Raw genomic sequence first — 22,957 nt, forward strand, 5'->3', positions numbered from 1 at the left:
AGCTGTCAGCGGGAGGACCGGCTGAGGCTGAGCGGAGCCTGGCGGAGAGGAGCAGAAAGCACCGTCCTCGCCGCCTCCGGGAGCCGAAGCTGTGCAGCCTGATCGTCCGAGTCCACCCAGCGCCGCGATGCTGCTGCTCGCCCAGCGGCGGGTTCGGAGCAGGGGCTGGGGGCGACCGCCCGAGGGTCCCCGCTGCGCGCGCTCGCCGCCCCGGAGCCCCGCCTGGATTTGCTGCTGGGCGCTCGCCGCCTGCCAGGCAGCCTGGGCTGGGGACTCGCCCTCCTCGGGCCGCCCGCTTCCTGCGTGCCAGGAGGTGAGCAGCACCTGGTCCCCCCGCCTGGAGTTTGCGGCCGGGGTGCGGGGTGGGGCGGCCGCGCGGATCCGGGCTCAGAGTGGCCATCACCTTTTTCGGGCTTGGAGGACAGGGGCGTTCGGTTGTGTCCAGGGATGATGGAAGTTGCTCGCCCGTGCTAGCTGGCTAGGAGCGGGTGTGCAGGTTTGCTGTCTTTCTGGTGGTGCCTTTTCTCTCCGCGCTGGTGTTTGGGGGTTTCTGAAAGGACTTTGCGGGCGCCCGGGTTGGATAGCTAGGCTCAGGACCTGGGGTTGAGGGAGAAATTTCAGGAAAGGGAGGAGACTGGGGGAAGTCCTGCCTTGTGGGATTTAGAAACTATCGCTTTATAGCTTTTTAGAGCGCTAGATACTGACCCTCCCTCTCCTGCTTTCTCGGTTCCTCTGTCTCCACAAATGCTTTTACCCAACTCCCTTGATCTCCGTTTCCACATAAGCATGCTGTGGTGTCCCTTGACGTTCTGGGGGCAAGACATGGTTGTGAAGAAGGTACGAAAAAAAATTACTTAGGACAGAGACAGGTTGGTGATGTAGAAAATCAGAATGGGCAAAGCAAATATGCTCCTTGGGGAGGTGCTTTACCTGGCCGAAACCGTGCAGCTGTGTACTTTACGGCTTGAAATCGCTGCTGATTTATAGCCAAAAAGGATAAATTCTGGGTGATTAGATTTTTTTTCTTCTGCTTTTAGGAAAACGAGACTTAGTGTGCCAAAAATTTACAGAGGGTGTCACTGTAAGTTGCACTGGGTGTTTATCTTTCCCTTCAGCGCTCCAGAAAGTGCATCCTTTTAATGAAAATCAATGGGGGAAGGAAGGAACATTTCTGACCCACTTTGAATGATCGTGTTGGAGAGGTGAGCCACATACGCCGTCTGAAGGAAGATTGCTCGGAATCGTGGTGATCGGTTCTTTATATTTATTCAGCAAAAAAATAGGTTAGCCATCAGCTCCCTTTCGTGAGGAACCACTTCTGAATTAGAGTATCGTCCTTCTAGACACCATCCATCATCCGTGGGTTTTTCATCTTCCTCTCCTACAATACAAGTCCCAGGACAGCCTGAGATGGGGCGTGAGAGGGGAAAGCTAGCCTGGGACTCTGCAGCTGCATTGTGACTAGCGAATCAGGGCAAGGGCTCAGCTACCAGCTGGGCTCGATGTCAGAGGGCACTGGCGTTGCTTCGGTCTGTCTTCTGCCGCTTGTCCCTTGTGAAGGATCCCGCTTTTTCCGACGTCCACAACTGTTGGGTCGAGATAAACTTTCCCCTCCAGTTGCCTGGTCACAGCACGTAGAACATGTTTATTTTCTGAAGTGAAGTTCTAAGTTCCTTGCGACGTTAATCCTTTTTTAGTGAGGAACCTGCTTGAAGTGGAAAAGCCAAGGCCAATAGAAGAGATACCACAGTCTTTATTTACATATTTACAAGGTTTCTAGCCCAGGCGGGGTTCAAATTCCTTATGTAACAAGTGATGGGCCTTGAGTTTCTGATCCTCCTGCCTCAGGTGCTGGGATCAAAGGTTAGGTCACCATACCCAGTTTATACGGTGGTAGGGATCAAACCTAGGGCTTGCATGCTAGGTAAGAACGCTACCAAGTGGTCCTGCATCCCGACTCCTAGACTATAACCATGCAGAACGGAGGCAAGGGGATGATGGAACGCACAAGGGAGTGATGCTCATCCAGTTCCAGCTTTTCGTTGAATTGGCTTCAGAGACTGTATTTGAGTCATCCTTTTAGGTATCAATGTTGAATTTTTCTCTTTGAAAATGGAAATAGAAAAAAAATATAAAAGAGGATGCTACTGAGGCAGCCTGTAGGTGTTTGTGGTTATGGAACCAGCAATGCACAGACCTGCTGATATTCTTCCTGCAGACTGAAAGCTTGTGAGACTATGTGCTGTGGGTTAGAGGCTCCTCTGGAACTACAAGAGGCTTCCCAGGGGCACAATCTGATGGTTGATACCCAGACTAGCTGAGCTAATTTGTGCTCCTGATCATTGTTTCAGTCTACCATTGTTTTGAAGAGGAAAATGAGAGGTAAAAGATCCTCAGGCATTGAGGGCAAGGACTTCTTGGTTTGGGAGTGTGAGGATCGTGGCAAGTTCCTCTGAGAGACAGATGTTGACTTAAGGCCATAAGCAGAATAGAATAGCTATTCTCTGTCTACTATGATTGTTTTAACTGCTGTGTCTTTTGGGTTTCACCTCTACATCACAGAGTGACCTGGTACTTGCCTCCTTAGTGCTGGGAGCCATGACGGCCTGATCAGTGATAGTTTTTCTTAATGCTAAGGGAGTTATGGAGTTGTTCCTGAACACAAGGACATCAGTACTATGAGATGGAGAGAGACTGAGAAGAGCGAAGACGAGGACCTCTGGGGCTAAAGCATCAAAGCTGATAGCACGAGAGAAAGGGGCAATGGGAAAATCTGCAGGGTACTCTAAACCTCAGCGTTTTTGTAGACTAAGCCATGTTTAATGATGTCACAAAGGCTGATTTTTTTCCCTCCTTACTTGTAGAAGAAAAGACAGTGTAGGAAACTGGTCTGGGAGGAAGCTGATGACGATTGCCCGAGATGAGACAAAGGATCTTCAAAGATTCAATTCAGCTGTGGGCTGAGGTTTTCACCTTAGATTCTGTGGCAAGGTGGACTCTGGACTGAGGTTCTGAGTACAGTGCTGCCAAAGTCCTTGGGTGATGGAGTGGAAAGAGGAAGTCAAGTGATGGCTCTTGGACGTTCAGCTGCCGATCAGATCAGCAGTGTGGAAGTACACCAACAGGAAGGGACATCTTGGGAGAGAGAAACAAGAAATCAAGCCTGTGCACCCAGAGATGAAGGGCAAGGACAGCATGTGATGTCTTTAAACGGTATCCGGACATAAGAGTGGTTTGCGAATATTTGGGGTCTTGTATGAGGGGAAAACTTCCTGGGGTTTTGTGCATGAGTTTTTCACTGGCACACTGACTCTAATGAACGCCCTGTTTTATTATGAGGACGTGTAAGATTATCAAAGGAGAAATCTGTATCAGTGTGAGGGTTGTTGATGGTTAGATTAGTGGAGCTTGAGGCTACTATTTCAGGAAGCATTGTGAGGGAGACTTCAAAGGCTCAGACTCAAGCCTAGGCTTACACCTGTGAATTTAGTAAGCTGTTTTTGACTAATTGACTAACTGGACTTATTAGGGCAGCCAGAGGAAAACGTATCCAGGCCAACAGATGATTCAGCATTGCAATGAGATATTAAAAAAGAGCCTGTGAGAACAAAAAAGAACAGAACTAAGTGGATTATGTGTACATTATTTAAATTTAGTAACTGCAATCACGAGGTCCTTAGTTCATTGCTCTGAAATCTTGCACGGCATCTCCGAAGTTTTAGTGAGTGATGATTTTTGGCCAACAGCTTTTATTCCACCAACATTGATTCAGTTTACACTAGTCTGCAGGCAAAATGTCATGATAAATATAACAAAATAAATGCAAAATTAAAATATAATATATATGAGGAAGGATGAGGCAGATATGCAAACAACCAATTATAATAAGGGATTTGATCCCACAAGAGAGGCAAATGGTACTAGAAACCACATGGACGGCTTGGAAAAAGAATTAACAAAGAAGTGAAGAGGGCTTGAAAGATGAACAGGAATTTACCAAAAAAAGATAAGAGTCAAGAGTCAGACAGGACTGTGGCTCCTTTGGGGAAAAGGCGTTTCAGGCGTAGAGCCCAGATCAAAGTGGCAGAAACACAAAGCTGTATTGTGTCAAGATTGGGTACAACTGGACTACAGTGAGCAGCAAGGAGCTTCCTGCGCAGTGGATCCGAGAGGCGCAGGAGTCTGGTCGTGAGGGGTCTGACGCCATGCTGAGAAGGAGGTGGTCTTCCCTGGATTGGCAGCCAGAAGCAAGAGAAGACTTTAAACATTTAGTTTGGCAATAGGATGGAGGCCAGACTGAGAAAAGTGGGAACTGGAGAGAGGTGAGACCTTTCTTGGAGGGGGTGGTGATTAACGTCCAGGGAAGGGAGGCGGGGCGGAGTGATTAACGTCCAGGGAAGGGAGGCGGGGCTAAGGGGTGGCTCTGGAAGTGGAAAAGAGATGCTGTTAGATTTGGCACAAGTGGATGTGAATGCTGAGTGAATGAGGGTTTTTAGCCTGATTAGGAGGAAGTGCTTCTAGCCCCAAGGTTAAGGAATGGGAGAAGAGAAGGAACTTTTTTTTTTTTTTTTTTTTTTTTAAGAGTGACTGACTTACATAGAGCTGTTTAATTGTCAGCCAGCAGGAATCAAGCTTCCGTGCTCAGGATCATGGTCTGGGCTAGTCGGGGGACCTGAGAGTCACGTGGCTAAAAGGAGTGGTCGAAAGGGTGGAACTCAGGCTCTAACAACACTGAATGGAGCAGAAACCTTCACAAAGGAGAGGCAGAACAATGGCTAGAGTGGAGAATGGGGAGTTCTGGGATTTTGAAGGAAGGGAGGAAAGACTCTGAAGAAGAAAGGGGTAGGTGCCTGACCAGTGCCCTGCACAAGATGAGAGCTGACAAGAGGCTCTTCGTTTGGCTGGTGCTCTTCAGGTCGCTGGCGCTCTGTGCCCGAGCGGTTCTACCAGGATCAGCCAGGATGAGCTGTTCTCAACTCGCAGACGAGGAAGGGGATAGAGAGGATAGGATAGCCGTCAAGCCGTCCCAGATGGGGAAGCGATCGCTATTTCTAAGTTCACATAAACCAGAAAACTTGTAGATGACTACTTACGGGAGACTCTGACCATGAGCTACGGGGGAGTCGCTATCCCTGGAGGAGCTAGCACCCCACCTCTGTTTTTCACGCGGCTACCATCGTTACTCTTGCTTGTGCCTGCGGAGGTGAATTTTCCATCCAAGTTCTCATGCTCAGTTCCATTTCCCATGTTTTAGGCAAATGTGAGCAAGTATTCACACCATCAATATTTACAATGTAAAGCCAGGAGTTGATAGATCTGTGAAATGTCATATTTTAGCACAAGGGAAGAAAATAGCAACACACAGTGCAGACAGCGGCACACTTTGCTTGCAATGCTTTTTTGCAGCAGCGTTGGCGATCCTTGCTTTGGACTGTCTTAATCTCCTCAAGTTCTGGTTGTCCTTTATTTTTTCCGTGGAGGAAACCACGGATAATTCTTTCTTTACTGCGTTTCCTAACATATTCTAATAGTTCATTTTCAATATATATGTATTATATGCACACGTTTATAATACTTAGGTACCAAGCAATTGTAATAACATGTTGAAAAACACATGGCCTCTTCTCACACAGAGCTTTATAATCTTGTGGGGGCAAATCCCAAACAAACCCACGCATCACATAATTATGGTTGCCATAAATGGTGTGATGGGAAATACCGTGTATAGTGAGAATGCATAGCCACCTGTGTGTGATAGCATTTTGTCACCGTGACAAAAATACATGAGAGGAACAGCTTAGAAGAACAGGTTTATTTTGGCTCATGGTTTCGGAATGTAGTCATCTCGCTCTATTGCTTTGGGCCTGAAGCAAGACCAAGAAAAATGAGGCTGTGGAAGTGTGTGGCAGAGGACGCTTCTGACTCCATGCCAAGGATGGAGGCAAAAAGGGACAAAGAAAGAGGGAGGGAGGGAGGGACGGAAAGGTTTAGAGACAAGATACACTGTTCATCTATTCCTGCAAGTAGGCCCCAACTCTTGCTAGCCCATTTAGCTATGAAGTCATGAATAGAGAACTCTATCAATGAATAGCTCCCTTAAGATCCAGTCAGCTCTCAATACCTCCTCTAGCTGGGGACCAAACCTTCAGCACATACATCCAAATTATAGCATTACCCTAGTGAGGGGCGAGAGGCAAGCTACTATAATAGTAGAAGTTTGCTGGCTGAAGGTCCTGGGTGGTGGTGATAGAGCATCTCAGGCACGTGACTCTTCCTGTCCTAGACCTCTATTGACTGCCTGTGCCACAAAAGACAATGGACCTTTTCTCTCTTCTGCGGTCCAGCTGCAGCATCTTCTCTTTCTGGCAGCTATATGTTTGCCCATGAGTATTGTATGCAGGAAGCTGCCGGTATGGGTGAGTGACTCTGTGTTTTATCCAAGGTGCAAGAAAGAGCTAGAATCCTCCCAGAGCTCAGTGTGATAAGCGTGTGCTCTGCCATGTGTGGAGGAAGGGATGCCTTCTCCCAAGTCATGTGCTCAGAAGGGGCCCGTATTTTTTTAAAATCACGCAAGGATAGCATACGCTACCCTTGTCAAAGGATTATCAAAGTCTTTGAGCACACATTTTCCCCACGTACATAGTATGCTCACCGAGGAAAGGAATTACATAATCTTACTCCGCAAACAGTGATTGAGGGCATTTTTTTGTTGAAAGCACTTTTGGGATTATAAAAATAAGTAAGACATAGATCTTCTTTGGAAGCACTAATCACTGCCTTCAAAAGAGAGTAAGTGGTTAGCTTTGCTTTTTCAATTATATGCAGAAATTGATTTTTATGGTGCAATTAGTCATAATTGACATCTCCTTTCAGTTGTACCCGATTTAAGACAGAAATAAACACCCAGCGATGGTGATATGCTGGCCTTCAGTTTGAAATTCTGGGGCAGAAGATCCTATTTATTATTTGTGGTCAAAGTTTTGTTACTAAAGACTTGTTTCTTCCCTTTAGGTTAGTGGTCCTCAGAGTGATGCTAGGACCAGCAACACCTAGCATTATCTCAGAACTCGTTAGATACACAGTTTCTTGGGTCCTGGCTCTATTCACAACTTACTAAATCAGAAGCTCTGAGGCAGAGGCCTAGCATGCTTCCCTTTGGTAGTTAGGGTACACTCTGATATATACAGCCCACTGCTCTTAGAATAAAACAAGGAGTAAGGTTTTTATTCTAAAAATGTGGGGACAAGTTTTATTCCAAAAGCCCTTGAACTTTCACCCCAGTGACTTCCTGCTTCAGCCGAACATCCTAGAAAGCCATCCACCAAAGCCATCCACCACATTGCATGGGCCATGTGATCCTCCGATTCTTGGGAAGTACCTCAGCAAACATTGCTCAGTTACTGTCTGGATACCAAGACCGGTATGCACGCTGGTGATGAGGCAGGATGCAGAGGATGCGTGCAGCACTTTCTAGATGTTCACCCCGACAGAAGAAACAAATATGGAAATCATTAAGTACTACACCCAAGACTGGCATTAGCCTACAAACAGCTGCAATATTAAGGCGAGCAATGATCAGCCTTCTTGGTTAATGTTTTCCATCTTTGCTACCTATTGGGAGAGGCATTTTCTGTAGCTGTAATTATCTTCTGGAATACTCAAAATAAGTAGGAAACTGTTGGAAATGTGTGCCCTGCTCCTGGTGTATGTCTTGTTTAGGATCAGACCTGTCACCACCTGGGGCTTCTGGGCTACACCACCCTATGTCTCACTCCCCATCGTGATTTCACACTACAGTCAACAAAGAATATTCAAACATAAATTAGTTTTTTTAAATAAAAAAATGAATTTATTTGACATTCAGAAAATTTAAGATCAAGAAATGCTACACTTCCCAGGTGAAAACTTTCATGTAAGTACCAATATTGATTTATTTCTAAAATGTTATCATCTTTATTAGAAATACCCCCAAGGGAAATGTACTTTTAATACTGTGGAATTGCAAGTACCAGAAAATATCTGATTAAAATGTAATTTACTAGACAGTCACTCATGCCATTGACATTTGAAATAAAATAATCCTGAAAAAGCAATGTTCTGCTTTTCTTTGATGGGAAAGCATAGAGGTTGGCTTGCTGGTTCTAAAGTCTTTTAAGGAACTGAAGAGAAGAAAGATCAACCAACTACCTATGGGGTAGTTTTTGTTATATTTTTCCAAACCTTTTTTTATCCACTCTTTGATCAAAATATCAAATTTTTTAAACTTCAGAGAAAAACCCCATAAGTTACACAAACGTTACTTTTCTATATTAAACCCTTTTAAGGCTTTATTAAGCACCAAAGCGGTGATGCTGGTGTGTACGTCTGTGTGTGTCAGCTGTCCATCAGGATTCTTGAGGAAATCGTCTTGAAGGAAGAAAGATTTATCGTGACTGATGACTTCAGGGCGTTTGGTCCATGGCCAATTGGTTCTATTGCTTATAAGCTTGTAGTGAGGGGTAAAACAGAGCATCATGGGGCGGGACTTCAGGAGTGGACTAGCAGAGGGGCATAGCACCACCCACTGGGGTGTCTAATACCGGAGTCTAACAGGGTGTTCCTGATCTAAACCATAACAAGGGCGCAACATGAACTGGCCTCGATGAAAGTGATAATTTTACCTCTTAGACGACTTCTTGTCTTGTCTAATTTGTGCTGTTCTGACAAAATATCCCAGACTGGGTAGTTTCATAACAAGCAGGCATTTGTTTGGCTGACAGTTCTGGAAGCCAAGAAGAAGATTAAAGGGGCTGGGCTATCGTTGAGAGCCTCGTTGCAGAATGTGGCGAATGTGGCTGTGAGAGAAGGAGACTTTAACTTGTCTTTTACAGTGAACTCACTTTTGTAGTAACAGCATAAATACGTGCATAGAACGATGCCCTCGTGACTCACTCCCTTCCTGTCTTCAGATATCGCCACACTAGGGACAAAGTTTTCAACATATGAACTCTGAGGACTCCGTTTGCACAATGGCACACTCTAGATTCCACTCCGAAGAGCATTCTTCCTCAGGGTTTGTGCAGTGTTTCCTCTGCCTAGAACCTCCTATTAAACACCTGCTTGGGATTCTTCCCATGTCCTCCATGTTTCTCTGCAATCATCTTCCCAGGCTGTCCCTGGAGAGGTGTATAAAGTTACAACTCCCCTTCTATTTCTAGGTTATGCTTTTGTTTTTCTCACTTTCATTTTTGGCATCCATAATATCATATGTTGTAATCATTTGCTCATAAGACTCTTCCCTCTCCCGCTGCATATTAAACTTGTAGGTGATGTGTTCTATGTGTATGAGTATTTTATTGTATTCCTAGCACTTTAGACAGGGTATGGCATATATTAGGTGCTCAGTAAATGCCTGTGGAACAAATGGGTGAATTTAATTTGAAGCAAGTAGGTTATTTTAAATTGTATATAGTATAAAAACTTAATAATAATTGATATAAAGCTATCTAAGTTTCTACTGACCAAGGGTGGATGATTTACAGTAGAAGTCTTAGATCGGAGGATACTGTTTTTACTAACTTGATGGTAGAAAATAAGAAAATATCTCAATGGTGTAATTTTTGTTTATTTAGTCATTACCAACAGCAATATTTCTCATGTCACTTAAATATTTATATTTTGCCTTTTGTAGAATTTGTTTTATTGTTTTTTTCTGATGGATTTCTATAATAAGTAAAAAAAAATGTGTTCCCTAGATTTTGGGCATGTCTAGATGTTTTGAGACATATAACACTCAGAGAAAGAAAAGAAATTGTCTAACCTATAAAATATATGTTATTATTTCCCTTAATGTTTTAGGTAAGAATACATTTTTATTTCTAAAAAAATGAATGGAGCATAATGTCTTGTTACATTCCTACAATATAAAGTCTTTTTTGTTGTTGTTTTTGTTTTTCAAGACAGGGTTTCTCTGTAGCTTTAAAGCCTGTCCTGGAACTTGCTCTCTTAGACCAGGCTGGCCTTGAGCTCACAGAGATTCACCTGCCTCTGCCTCCTGAATGTTGGGATTAAAGGTGTGTGCCATCACTGCCTGGCTGTAAAGTTTTATATATGTATGGCTCAGAAAAATACTGACACAGCCACAAAGTGACTGAAAACATTTTGGGTTTGTGTTGGCAGTCAGTATTTTGAAATTTTAAGTCAGTAGTTTTGTCTGGTACTTCTTTCACAATCGTCGTTCATGTGTTTATTCCCCTAGTAAACGAGTCATGCAAACGTTCCTCCCATGGGAAGACACACAAGGTTCTGATGATAGGGCAGGTGGGTCAAATGCTTTGGTAGAGCCATGCACAGGGTTGAGTAGAAGCGGCAGGAAGGGTCAGCTCAGCGCGGCGGAGGAGCTTGGTCTTAGAGCAGGTGATGTTCCACTGAAATTTGGAAGTACAGTTCTAGATACACAGAAGCTAATGCATGACTAGCAAAGGAAATAGCATGCTGTATATAATGGTAAGTTATGAATGAGTGCTAACGACCAGCATGAGGCGTGCATGGGCCAGAATGGCGGGAGATGCTTAGGCCCCGAGACAGTAAGTAGTGTTAGATAAAAGGGGGTTACACTGAAGATTGGAAGACCATTTAGGAGACTGCTGCCTCTATAATAAGAAAAATATCAAACACTAGCAGAGTGACAAATGGCAGGAGGGGAGGAGAAGACAGGGAGGGAAGAGATAGACATACCACCTGTGCAAAAGATTCCACTTCCAGGAGAGTATCAGCTTGGTCCCTCCACGTTCTGTGACTCAAGTGTATGGCATCCTCAGCAATGGCGTCTTACAGTCAGTATAAGTAAAGCTTTGGCAGTAGCCTGTAATGCTTGAGGATCTATGGGGACTTAGTTGCCAATGACTCCAGAGGAGGTAGCTCATTCCTAACACCACATTATAGGGCAAATCTATCCCAATTTGTCTGTCTGTCTGTCTATCTATCTATCTATCTATCTATCTATCTATCTATCTATCTATCATCTATCTATCTATCTATCTATCATCTATCTACCTATCATCTATCTATCTATCTATCTATCTATCTATCTATCTATCTATCTATCTATCTATCTATCTATCCATCCATCCATCCATCCATCCATCCTATCTATCATCTATTGTACGTGTGTGTTTATGTGTGTGTATGTATACATTTTAGGAATCTTCTACAGTAGTAAGTTTTCATATTATGTTTTGGAACGTCTTCTTTTTGCTTGTTTGTTCTTGAGAAGGGTCTCTCTCTGTAGTCCCGGAGCTCATTGGATACAAATTCATAGTAGTCGAGACTGTCTTCAAAAGGCTTGCACAAGACTCAGGCCAGACAAAATTTCAGCTTCGATAAAGGAGGTGGGCACAAAGCCCCACAACTACATATTGGCATTTGATCTGTTAGAAAAGGGAGAGTCAGATTTATTTTAGGGTATGGCCCTTCCAGGGAATGCCGCACACCTATGACTATAAGGGCAGCATAAACTGAACTTGATGGGTTAAAGAAAAAGGACATAAAATTGGGTGAGTAGGGAAGGGGAGGATGGGTCTTGGAGGAGTCAGGGGAGGGAATTAATATGTTGTACAACATTCTCAAAGAACTAATAAAATTGGGAGAAAAGAGAAGTTCCCCTTTTTAGGAATCCATGGCTAGATATGTCCTTTTTTTTTTTTAATAAAGAACTTGCTTTTGTGCTAATGGCACGAGTCCTTTATTAGAATAGAGCCCTCATGACTTGAACACCTCCCAAGTTTTGCTCTAGGTAGATGCCATTGCTGCCTTTCACGGAGACTGACCAGTAAAGGTGAGAAAGGAGGAGGAAGAAGCTGGGGAGAAGTAGGATGAGCTCAGCATTGTGCATCCCATATTTGAAGTGCCCAGGAGGTGTCCAAATGGTTCTCCTGAAATTTGGTTCATATAGGGCAATCCTGCTGATAGAGTGGAGCTAGGAGCTTTGAGCACATGAGCCACTGAGTCATTGGTATTGATGAGATCACCCCAGCTCTGAGCACACAGCAAGAATAGCAAATGTAGCGTGCTTAGGGAAATGTTAGCACTTCAAGAGCAAGCAGAAGGAGAAGGCAGTCAGCAGAGAACTAGCAGAGAAGCTAGCTGGAGGTTGATGGGGGAAGACTCTACTGGCTCTGGATATGATGAAGAGACGGTGCTTCTCCATATTCAGCAAGGCATGTGTGCTGTTCTATCATTATGGACAAGATTCAGAAGTGCATGATGGGTGATGGGATGCTAAACAGGTTCCTGATTAGTCAAATATATTCCAAAGTTATAATGTTAAAAATTTATGCCAAGTTGGATGAAGTTGTCCAGTATAGTATTAAATCCCTGACCTATTACTATTTACTATTTCTGCTTTAATTAATACTTTGGTTTCAAGGAGGTATAACCAAATATTATAAAATTAAAAGCTGGGAAGGATGCCTAGTGAGTAGAAAGCAGAAAGGAGACTCAAAATATTTTTTGAAAAGCTAGAATAATGAGTAAACAAACTGTATTGAAATGTAGACTATTTTTTCTGGTCTTGAAAATTACATGTTTAAGCATAGGATTGGTGAAATCTTTCCTTTTCTTTTTCTTTTTCCTTTCCTTTCCTTCCCTTTCCTTTCCTTTTCTTTTCTCTTCCTTTCTTTCATTTTTAATTGTTTTAAAGACAGGGTGTAACATTCCTGGCTGTGAAGGCATGCGCCACCACACTCATCAGAGAATTGGTGAACTCTTAAGATTACTTTTGTGGTCATATCTGTCACATGGCTACTAAAGCAATGACAGATCAGATCAGCCTTGGGGTCTATATGTGAAGAGAATGCATGATACATGAAGGCAAGCATTTAATTTAGGTCACCAGTTCAACACATAGGCAATACTTAGAGAGGGACAAAGTTGTAGATGTATTCGTTTGATGTATAAATTAGGAAAGTCAATTATTGAAAAGTTTGCCTTATCAAGACTATGCAAGAAATTGAGGGTGGTCAGCTTAAAACTCCAAACATGTAAAATGTGGTCATTTAACAGACATTGATATAATTTTGACTTAGATAACTTGGCTTGGTAAATAGCAGAAGAATGAAGAACTGAGTTCATCCAGTAGGTGTTTTATGTTCACAGGAGCTGCTATTTTGTACTCCGAGACTTGGGCAGGGCTCATGCTTTGACCAGAACACTGGCCTAGGGTGTAACTATGGGAACCGTGAGTTCTGGTGTACTGAACTGTCTATATAACCATGGACTCAAAGAACACTTCACCAAGAGCTGTAGTCATAACCCTTGAAATGGGAAAGAAAACAAATCTTTATTTTTAGTACTTTGGTTTAGAATAGTGGGTTATCTTATCTGTTGTGCTAAGCAATTAATTCTAATATTGCTAAAATAGATCAAGGTCCTTGTTTATCACCCTAAAACTGAGAGCAAAAAGAATTGACCATTTGAGATAAAAGCTTAATGCAGACTTGATTGGATGATTCATGTACATACTAGGGAGTAACTTGAATCAAAATAATAATTGATGGTTTAATACCCCTGAGCCAGGTGCACTAAGGACATACTTATTTATCTTAAGACCAGGTAAGTTATTAATACTGTTTGCTCCAAGTTTCTGACATTTATTACTTTTAGGAATTGGTAACAATAAATGCATACTATAGAAATATGAAACAATAAAATACTCAAAGTTTCATCAAATAAACACACCATTCTTAATATCTTAGCATTTTTATAATAAGAACAATAAAAAATAAGAACGAAAACTTAGCTAAAAATTTGAGGTGCATTGTATGTGTTAATGCCCCTAAATTCTGACGCGCTCAGCCTTGACCTGCTCCAGTATGCGTGAGCTACTCGCATGACCAGGCTGCGCTTCCAGCCTGTGCTCTTAACCGTCAGGATGAGGCGTGTCTTTTATATGCCAAAATATCTTTTGCATACGTTTTCTTACGAAAATTTGTTTACAAAACGGGAATATTTCCTACATTAGTTTTAAAAGCTTATTTTCTTATTTAACAATATGCTGAGCATCCTGTATTTGGACTCATCGTTTAGTGTTTGATGCCTCTGACTCTTAATCCTTTAGGCCTTGGAGCTCCTTTATTCACCATATCCTATAGCACAGTGTTTGAAGGAGGCTATTGAAAAGTGGCTTTTGCCCTGTTGGGCTTCCTTTCTACCTTCCTGGGAAGGCTGTCTCGGAAGGCAAGAGGGCTAAGAAGTCCAGTGAGAGGGATGACCACATGTCAAGGCCATAAGAGAACAATACCTACATAAATAATTTTATAAATATATTTTGAGTAATCTATAATTCACCTTTTCTCTATATTTATTTTCTATACTATGTATTGTATATATAGTTTTTGTATATGTATTATTATATATAGTTTTTATAATCTATTGTTTTATATAATATGTAGAAGGTATTTATACACAGTTATTTGATCTCTTTGGGGCTATGTTTTTATTTCTTTGTTTTGTTTGCTTTTTGAAAAGGGTATCATGTAATCCACGCTAACTCGAACTCACTGTGTAGCTGAGGCATACCTTGAACTCCCAATCCTCCTGCCTCTGTCTCTCAAATGTAGACATGTGGCACCATGCCAACCCCTTACTTTTTTGTGCTATGTATTTTTTTCTGTACCAAGAGTTCATATAGAATTTTAGTACATACTTTTTTGATTTTTTAAAAATTGTTTACTTACAAACTTTGATTCAGCAAAAATTCCCACTTCCTCCCCTCCTCCCACTTACCTCCCTCCCGCCCGCCCTCCCCCACCCTCTCCAGTCCTAAGAGAGGGCAGGATACCCTGCCCTGTGGGAATCCAAGGCTTCCCCCCCTCCATCCAGGCTTAGGAAGGTGTGCATCCAAAAAGAATAGGATCCCAAACAGCCAGTATATGCAGTGGAGACAAATCCCAGTGCCATTATTATTGGCTTCTCAGTCTGCCCTAAATGTCAACCACATTCAGAGGGTCCAGTTTGATCCCATGCTCATTCATTCCCAGTCCAACTGGAGTTGGTGAGCTCCCATTAGCTCAGGCACACTGTCTCAGTTGGTGAACCAACCTCTCGTGGTCCTGACTTCCTTGCTCATCTTCTCCCTCCTTTCGCTCTTCAACTGGACCTTGGGAGCTCAGTCAGTGCTCTGATGTGGGTCTCTTGTCTATCTCCATCCATCGCCAGACGAAGGTTCTATGGTGATATTCAAGATAGTCATCAGTCTGACTACAAGACAAGGTCAGTTCAGGCACCTTCTCCTCCACTGCTCAGGGTCCTAGCTGGGGTCATCCCCGTGGACACCTAGGAACCTCTCCAGAGCCAAGCCTCTTGTCAACCCCAAAATGGCTCCCTCAATTAAGATATCTCCTTCCCTACTCCCATATCCGTCCTTCCTCTATCTCAACCACCCCACTCCCCCAAGCTCTCCCCAACCCTTTCCTTCTCCCTTCTATCTCCCCCTCTCATTCTTTTATATTCTACTTGATTTCATTCAAAGGTTTATCAGCTATTCTCACTCATTTATTCTTTCAGTTCCAACTCAGAATAAATTTAAAAGGGTTCACAATTTCTTCTGTTAAATCTCTTAGTTTACTTAGGAAATTGATATCTTTATAATATTATCTTTATATTTAAAGACCTTGTTTGTTCAGCTTTTACTGAAGCATTCTGCATTAATTCCTACTTTATTTTATTGTTTTTCTCCTACAATTTTACTTTTAATTGATTTTCCCCTGATGGGTTGAAAAGCCGTTTGTTTTTAGAAATTAATCATCCGGTCTCTTATGTAAATTCTAACATTTTGTCAGAAAAGCCGAGTCTTTTGGTAGTCAGAACCACTTGTTGAGTGTTAAAGCTGGGATGCGTTGCTTCTATTAGCCACGATCGTCACAGCAGTCCACATCTGCTTTTAGGACAAATGAGCTCAAGGACAATAACAACTTCCATGAGATGACAAAGCTGCTTGGCCAGAAAGCTGGGGCGTGTTTGTCTCCAAAGTCTGCACTTTCTTGTGACCCCCATCGCCTGCCCCTGTGTCTAAGTAGAACTCATCTGTGTTCATAGATTAGCATGGTCGATTCTTAGAGTTTTGTACTTACCATTCCCTGCCTGGTACTCAGTCATCTTTAGGTTATTCCTCTTCTTCAGGGGTGATCTTTTCTTCAGGTGTCTCAGAAATCTCTCATCTCTAGGGCAGATCTTTCCAAGGAGATGTGAGGCCTCAATGTCCTGTTGTGTTGCCTGTATACAAAGAGTGTAGGTGCCCATTGACCCTCCTGAGGGTGGCATGTCTGTGCAGAGTCCTTCTTTTTCACGTGATGCTGACGGACCGAGGAGCTGCCATTCAAACTTAATAGATTCTTGACTGGGAGAGTTTGTTTTGGGGAAGCAAGGCTGTTTGTGGGTCATCTGTGGTAAACATCACGTCAAGGTGCTGACATTTTCAGGCAGTTTCTGCTGTTGCTCTGAGAATGCAAGGTTCATAAAACAGAGGTAGCAGTGTGTGAGACATTATCAGGCTATGCTGTCTGAAATCAGAAGCTAAAACTGAAAGCTGAAATACGTAATAAGGAAAATCTGAATAAAATTATTGATGGTTCATAAGTCTGCTGTGGGATAATGGGGTAATGTCCGTGTCTTCCCCAGTGCAAGTGGGAATGGTAGCTCGTACACCACTCAGTTAGAGCCTATAATGAAGACTTTCTTTAGGTTCTGGTAATTGACACACACTCTGGATGACAAGAGTAGACTGTGTTCAGTTGAAAGGACAATTACATGTATATGGTACTAATTAAAATTATCTTAGTATATCTGCAATAAGATCATTAGGTTCGTCTGTGTCTTAGCTGTATTTTCTCTTTTGGTTATAAGTATGGGAATTTGGCTGACTAATATCTTTATATTTTTATCCAACTACTTATCTTCCTACAACCATCATGCATATCCTCTCTGAATGGTTATATCTGTGTTTTCTTTCAGTTTTCTGTAGATTGAAATAACACATACTTCTTAAATGATCCTTAGATCCAACCTTCTCTGTTAAGTTCTAACAGCTCACTGACTAATGAAGGTAATCATGAAAAAAGACAACTGTTCTTTTAGGAGAAAAGAAAGAAGCAAGTACCAGTATGAAGTATGTTCTAAAGCGGCAAACGCCAGCATGATTACATATCAGAGTAAGTTATTCTCACTTTAGGAAGCTCTGGGGATAGGGCTCAGGAGCTGGGTCCCGGTCTGCAGGCATGGTTAAGAATCAGTTGCCAAAGTCTAGCAAGGTGACCCAGCAAGTAAAGGTGTCTGCCATCAAGCATGACAACCCGACTTCCATCCTGGCACACTCACATGGTGGAAGGAGAGGACTGAGTCCAGCAAGTTGTCCTCTGGCCTCAATAGGAGGACATTAGTTTCTGTGTGTGTGCATGCACCATGCCCCTCCCCCCACAATGAATCTCTTATCTCATGTCTATTTCAAAGTGTCATTCATTTAATACCGACTCTCTGCCAGGCCATATGGCGCTCTTTCTTTCTTTCAACAAATATTTATTCAACCTTCTTTTGTGTTTGTCCCTGTCCTGCATACTAGGGCTATACCAGAGAACAGAAATGGAGAGAATTCTGTTCTAATGGAGTTTTTGGGTTGGGAAACTGAACTGGGGATTGTGCTGATATGTGGCAGGAGGTGCTGGGGTCAGGAAGGAAAATAGGGCATAAGAAGACGGGGAAGTCTGAGCAATCAGAGGAGGGCTGTCCGTGCTGTGGGGCTTGAGCAGAGCCCGAGAGAAGGGAGGAATGGAGGCATGCAGATGCCCACGGAAAGACCGAGAGCAAAGGTCCTAGGGTGAGCACACATGTGACTTATTCTAAGAGTGACTCGCCAAGCTTGAGTGGTATGAGCAGGGAGCGCGTGGCAAGAGATGAGAACACACATTGGGTGGATGGAGTGAGGCAGATTGCGTTGTGCCTTGGGCATGGTAACCTTCTGGCCTTTTATTCAGAACGAAATGAAGGCCGTGGAAGGCGTTGGCCACAGAAGCTTCATGTTTTATATCAAAAAGACCATTCTAGCTGGTATGCACTGGCAGAGGTCTGGATGAGGACGGACTAGGCAGGCTATTGCAGTTAGCTTGATGAAACGTTATAGATAAAGCTTTTAGGAATGGAGAGATGGGGAACCACCCGATTCCGTATTGTTTTTGTATATTAAGTTTATTTTGTCTATCTTGAAAGGTAGGAGAGGCCTTACGAAGATCGGTTTGGGGGAGGATATTAGTTAGAGAAAAAGGGTTCAAGAACCAAGCATTGATACACTGGGAGAGTCAGGAGATTAATAGAGAATGGTGACCCAGAGGCCAATGGAGAGTGTGTTGGGGGCGAGTCAGGGTGAATCAGGCATTTTTATACCTAGTGAGAGGGATGCTGAGGATTCCTTAAGGGGCTCGAGGAGTTTGGAGTCCATGACTGTGCTGGCTTCGTTTTTGTGTTTTGTTTTTGAGACAGGATTTCTCTATGTAGCTCTGGCTCTCCAGGAACTCACTGTGTAGGCCAGTCTGGCCTCGAACTCACAGATCCGCTTGCCTCTGCATCCTGAGTGCTGGGATTAAAGGTGTGCACCACCACTGCTTGGCTGTGCTGGTTAGTTTTATGGCACGGCAAGATTCCTTTGGGAAGAGAAAACCTCAATTAAGAAACTGTCCCTTCCATGTTGTCTTCTGGCAAACCTATGGTTGGTTGATTTAGGAGGGCGCCATCTTACTGTGGTTCTAGGTCCTGTAAGAAAGCAGGCCGGGGAAGCCATGAGAGTAAGCCAGTAAACAACACCCCTCCATGGCCTTTGCTTCAGCTCCAGCCTCCAGGTTCCTGGCCGGCTTGGATTCTTGCACCCACTTCCTTGGATGACGGACTGTGATGTGGAAGTGGAGGTAAATCCTTTCCTCCCCAAGTCGCTTTTGGTAATGGTGTTTGGTCACAGCAACAGAAAACCCAAAGATTGAGGAAAGAGCTGAATAGAACGGGCATGGGAGAGATTAGAGAAGGGAGGCCATCAGCAGAAGACTCAGGGGAGATTAGAGAGTCGAGAAAGGAGGCCACCAGCAGAAGACTCGGGAGAAATTAGAGAGACGAGAAAGGAGGCCACCAGCAATTTGGGAGAGGCCAACAGCCGAGGACCCCAGCAGCATCTCTTTGCAGGAGCTTTGCTAATTGGTGGCAAAGTGAGTGGCAGTGGTGAGGCGGAAGGGTGGATAGTTAGTGATGCTCAACAGAGTACACTTCAGGGTTCCTTGTGAATACAAGGTCTTCTCCTAGAGAAGCAACTCCAGTTTTCATTGTATTCACGATCTCTTGTTTACTAATCTCTTTCAGTGAGCTGTACACAGGATTGTGAATATTTTAAGAGATTTTTAAAAAGCAGTATCAGCCACTCTGTGTCATGTGACAGTGCCTTTTCTCTCTAGGTGGAGATAGACTTTTGTATTAGGTAGCTGGTGTGTGTGTGTGTGTGTGTGTGTGTGTGTGTGTTAAAGGGGAGGTGAGAAGTCTAAAGCCATGGCCTCTGCAGGGATTGTTCTTCTGAGGGCTGGAAGAAGAATTAGTCCAGACCTCCCTCTTCAGCTGTAGATGACCCTTTTCACCCTGTAGCTCTTCATATGTTTCCTTCGATACCCATCTCTTTGACCACAGTATAGTGGACTGAAGCTCAACCTGATAACCTCACTTTAGCTTACCTATGCTGTAGGAAGTCTTACAGCTGGTGGTTACCCGCCTACTGGGGCGTGACCTCTTATACTTTATATCCTGATGCAAAACCAGCGTTTGCCCCTTCTTCCCTGGCTGCTCTTTCGGATTGCTGGATTCGATCTCTGTTCTCCATTTAAGCAGAGAATTCTGATTTGTGAGTTTACCTCTAAATAAGTAACCATCTATTTCTCAATTCTGAGCTAGTGTGGGATTTCTTTTAAGTGTCCATTCCACAAACCTAGATCTCTCTAGTCCCCATCTTCACATAAAGTCACATCCTGAGGCACTGGGTGTTAGGACTCCAGCACAGGAATTCAAGAGGACATGATTCAACTCAGAATACCCTTCCTCTCCTGGATGCTGTTTCTGAAGCTTGATTCTAATAGGATTTTCAAGCTTTCTGTTGAATGTTATTTAAATAGAATTACTGGATATTTAGTCCAGTTTTCTATTTTAGATTTTATAAAGATTTAAAAAAATTTTAAGTTTTACATTTATTGTGTGAATGTTTTGCTTGCATATATACATACATGCTTGGAGCCTATTTACATCAGAAGAGGGCACCAGAACATGCAGAAATGGAGGTACTGATGGTTGTGAGCCAACATTTGTGTGCTGGGAATGGAACAAGGGTCTTTGCAAGAGTAATGTGTATGTGTTCTTAATGCCGAACCATCTCTCTAGTCCTTATTATGGATGTTTTGAAGGAGGAGATGGGTTTCCTGCTGAAAAATAAATACTTGCTGGATTTAAAAAGAAATTTGTCTCATAAAAGAAACATGAAATGAATTAGAAAGGTGCTTTAATACTACGAGAAGGAAGTCAAATTTTTTTGGCCCTCCCTCCCTCCTTCCCTCCCCCCCCCCCCCCCCCCCCCCCTCCCTCCCTCCCTCCGTCCCTCCCTCCCTCCTTCTCTCTCTCTCTCTCTCTCTCTCTCTCTCTCTCTCTCTCTCTCTCTCTCTGGTTTTTCAGAACAGGGTTTCTCTGTAGCTTTGGAGCCTGTCCTGGAACTAGCTTTTGTAGACCAGGCTGGCCTCGAGCTCACAGAAATCTGCCTGCCTCTGCTCCATAATCCCAGTACTCAGTAATCCCGAGTACTGGGATTAAAGGTGTGCACCACCACCGCCCGGCTTGGACTTCTCTTTTAATCTTGTGTTTAAAATAGAGTGAGCAAACTGGTAGATGGAAACTTTATCTCTTTTGGAAAGAAAATGAGGTAAACCAAAATGCCTTCTCTGGAAAACTCTTGGTTTGAATGATTTATGTGCCTTTTCTTTTTTAAAATCAGTATGGCAGCCTAGTCCAGTTTCATCTGACATGAAAGTAAATCACTCTAATTATGGAGACAAATTACACTTGTTATAAGAATTTCTTGTCATTATAGAAATTACCTCATCTTTCTCTCCAGGTGTGGAGTCCACAGAGAACTTCCCCCTTGGTTTCTGGCTCGCTGGCTCTCTGGGAGGAGTAACTTCTTTCTCTAGAGTACTGGCTCTAGTTGGAACATCGGCTGTTAGCTCTCGTCCTCCCAGCACAATCTGTGATTGTAACACTTGTGACTCACGATTATAGGTGCCAGTGCACAGACCCATGGCCGGCAATCTCTGTAGTGCAGCGTGGGAGACTGCATCTTGAGTTAGGGAGCGTCTTCAACATTTTATGCACATATTATTTCCGTATAATCTTAAGGCTGAGTATAATACCTAAAATTAACATAATATTTGTGGTTAAGAATAGATATAAAATAGGTTCCTCACCAAATGGCTTTTTAATTACTTCCTGGCTTTGAATTGTAATCTACGTTAGTCATGGAATACATTTCTTGGGAGAGACTTTTTTTTATTAACTTTGTAAACTTGGTTTAAATCACTAAAATTTTTATGACTTTATTTAAATAGGCAGAAAATGACTGAGGAGACCAAATGCTTAGCAACAAGCATTTTCAGTGGCCACTCCACAAATAACATTGGAGCTTGTTCAGAACCCAACTATGAAAGCAGATAATTGCTAATGGGACTTTGGTCCTGGCACCACAGCCTACCTCATCAGGGACCACCATGCAGAGACACTTGAATCTAATCTCTGTGTCTAGCGTCTCCTGGGTCTCACATTCAGAGACCCTGGACAGGCATCCTTCCCTTAGCGCTTTCCCAGCGAGTGTGCCAAGGGAAACAGAAAGAACAGATGGAAGCAGAGACATGCGTAGGTCTGGACTTTGTGTTTTGATAGACTGCTTTATTCAAGCAGATACTACAGGAGAACATGTTTGTTTAAGAGTTGTGTGGATTTGTACCAGCTGCTATTTCCCCTTTCCTGTCCTAGCCTGCCATAAATGAGCACCTTTATTTCTAGACACTTTCACAGAAAATTCCAGTTAAAAAGTTGTGTTTTTTTAGCCATGAATTAGAAGCTCATTAACACACATACACACACACACACACACACACACACACACACACACTATTTCTAACATGATGAGGATTTTTGAACAAGTTGTACTCAGAATTGATTTCGTTTGAAATGAACAATTTTTAATTTGGAAGACTTAATTGCAGAATTGCTCTACTGGAGTCATAATGGTTCTTAAGTATGGTCTGCAGAATTGGGATTGATTTGTAGCGGCTTAAAAACATAGTCAAATTTTAGTTATTCTGAGGCAAAATTTTAATTTTTTCACAAGATTCTGTAGAAACTAAATGATAGAGAAGTGATGTCCAGCTGCCCATCAGGATGATGGGTTGTGGTGGCCTATGATCTGGAGATGCAATTAGGGCTCTTTGTCCGTTGTGTGACCCGAGTCACTTGCTTTCTCTTAGGCTTCGACTTTCCATTTGGAAAAGATATTGACTTAGTTCCTCTGTCATTCCTTGATACCTTAGCTTTATTTCTACCTGTGTAGTTAGAGAATTAGGAATTCTGTTTTGGTGCTTGAATGAATGGGAATTCTTTCCACTGAGGGAATAAAGGGCGGAGGACATAGCTTGACAGTTTCAAGGGAGAAAAAAATCTCAGGATTTACAAATAGTTGGCTAAACATCATTTAGAATCTGGATTATGCCAGATTTCTCTCTTTCCCCCTCCTCCTTTTCCCCCACCATTGCTTAGGATCATTCCTGTGGATTCCTGGGACTTTCTCTAGTGCCAGCTTTCTTGCTAGCCCCATAATAGCTCCCTCAATCAAGATATCTCTTTCCTTGCTCTCTCTCTCTCT

The 22,957-nt window shown here is 43.1% G+C and overlaps 1 protein-coding gene across 1 annotated transcript in view; it reads left to right on the plus strand.

Annotated features, from left to right (window-relative positions):
• Elapor2 (endosome-lysosome associated apoptosis and autophagy regulator family member 2) overlaps positions 1 to 22,957 on the plus strand; it is a 157,958-nt gene continuing 135,001 nt past the window's right edge. The window contains exon 1 of the mRNA XM_050139874.1: positions 1 to 313. Coding sequence (XP_049995831.1) covers positions 128 to 313 — 186 coding nt within the window. The 5' untranslated portion in view covers positions 1 to 127. The remainder of the gene's footprint in view (positions 314 to 22,957) is intronic.

Source organism: Alexandromys fortis, unplaced genomic scaffold, assembly GCF_014885135.2.
Source record: "Alexandromys fortis isolate MF-2015 unplaced genomic scaffold, M_Fortis_MF-2015_v1.1 scaffold_38, whole genome shotgun sequence".
Classification (NCBI taxonomy): domain Eukaryota; kingdom Metazoa; phylum Chordata; class Mammalia; order Rodentia; family Cricetidae; genus Alexandromys; species Alexandromys fortis.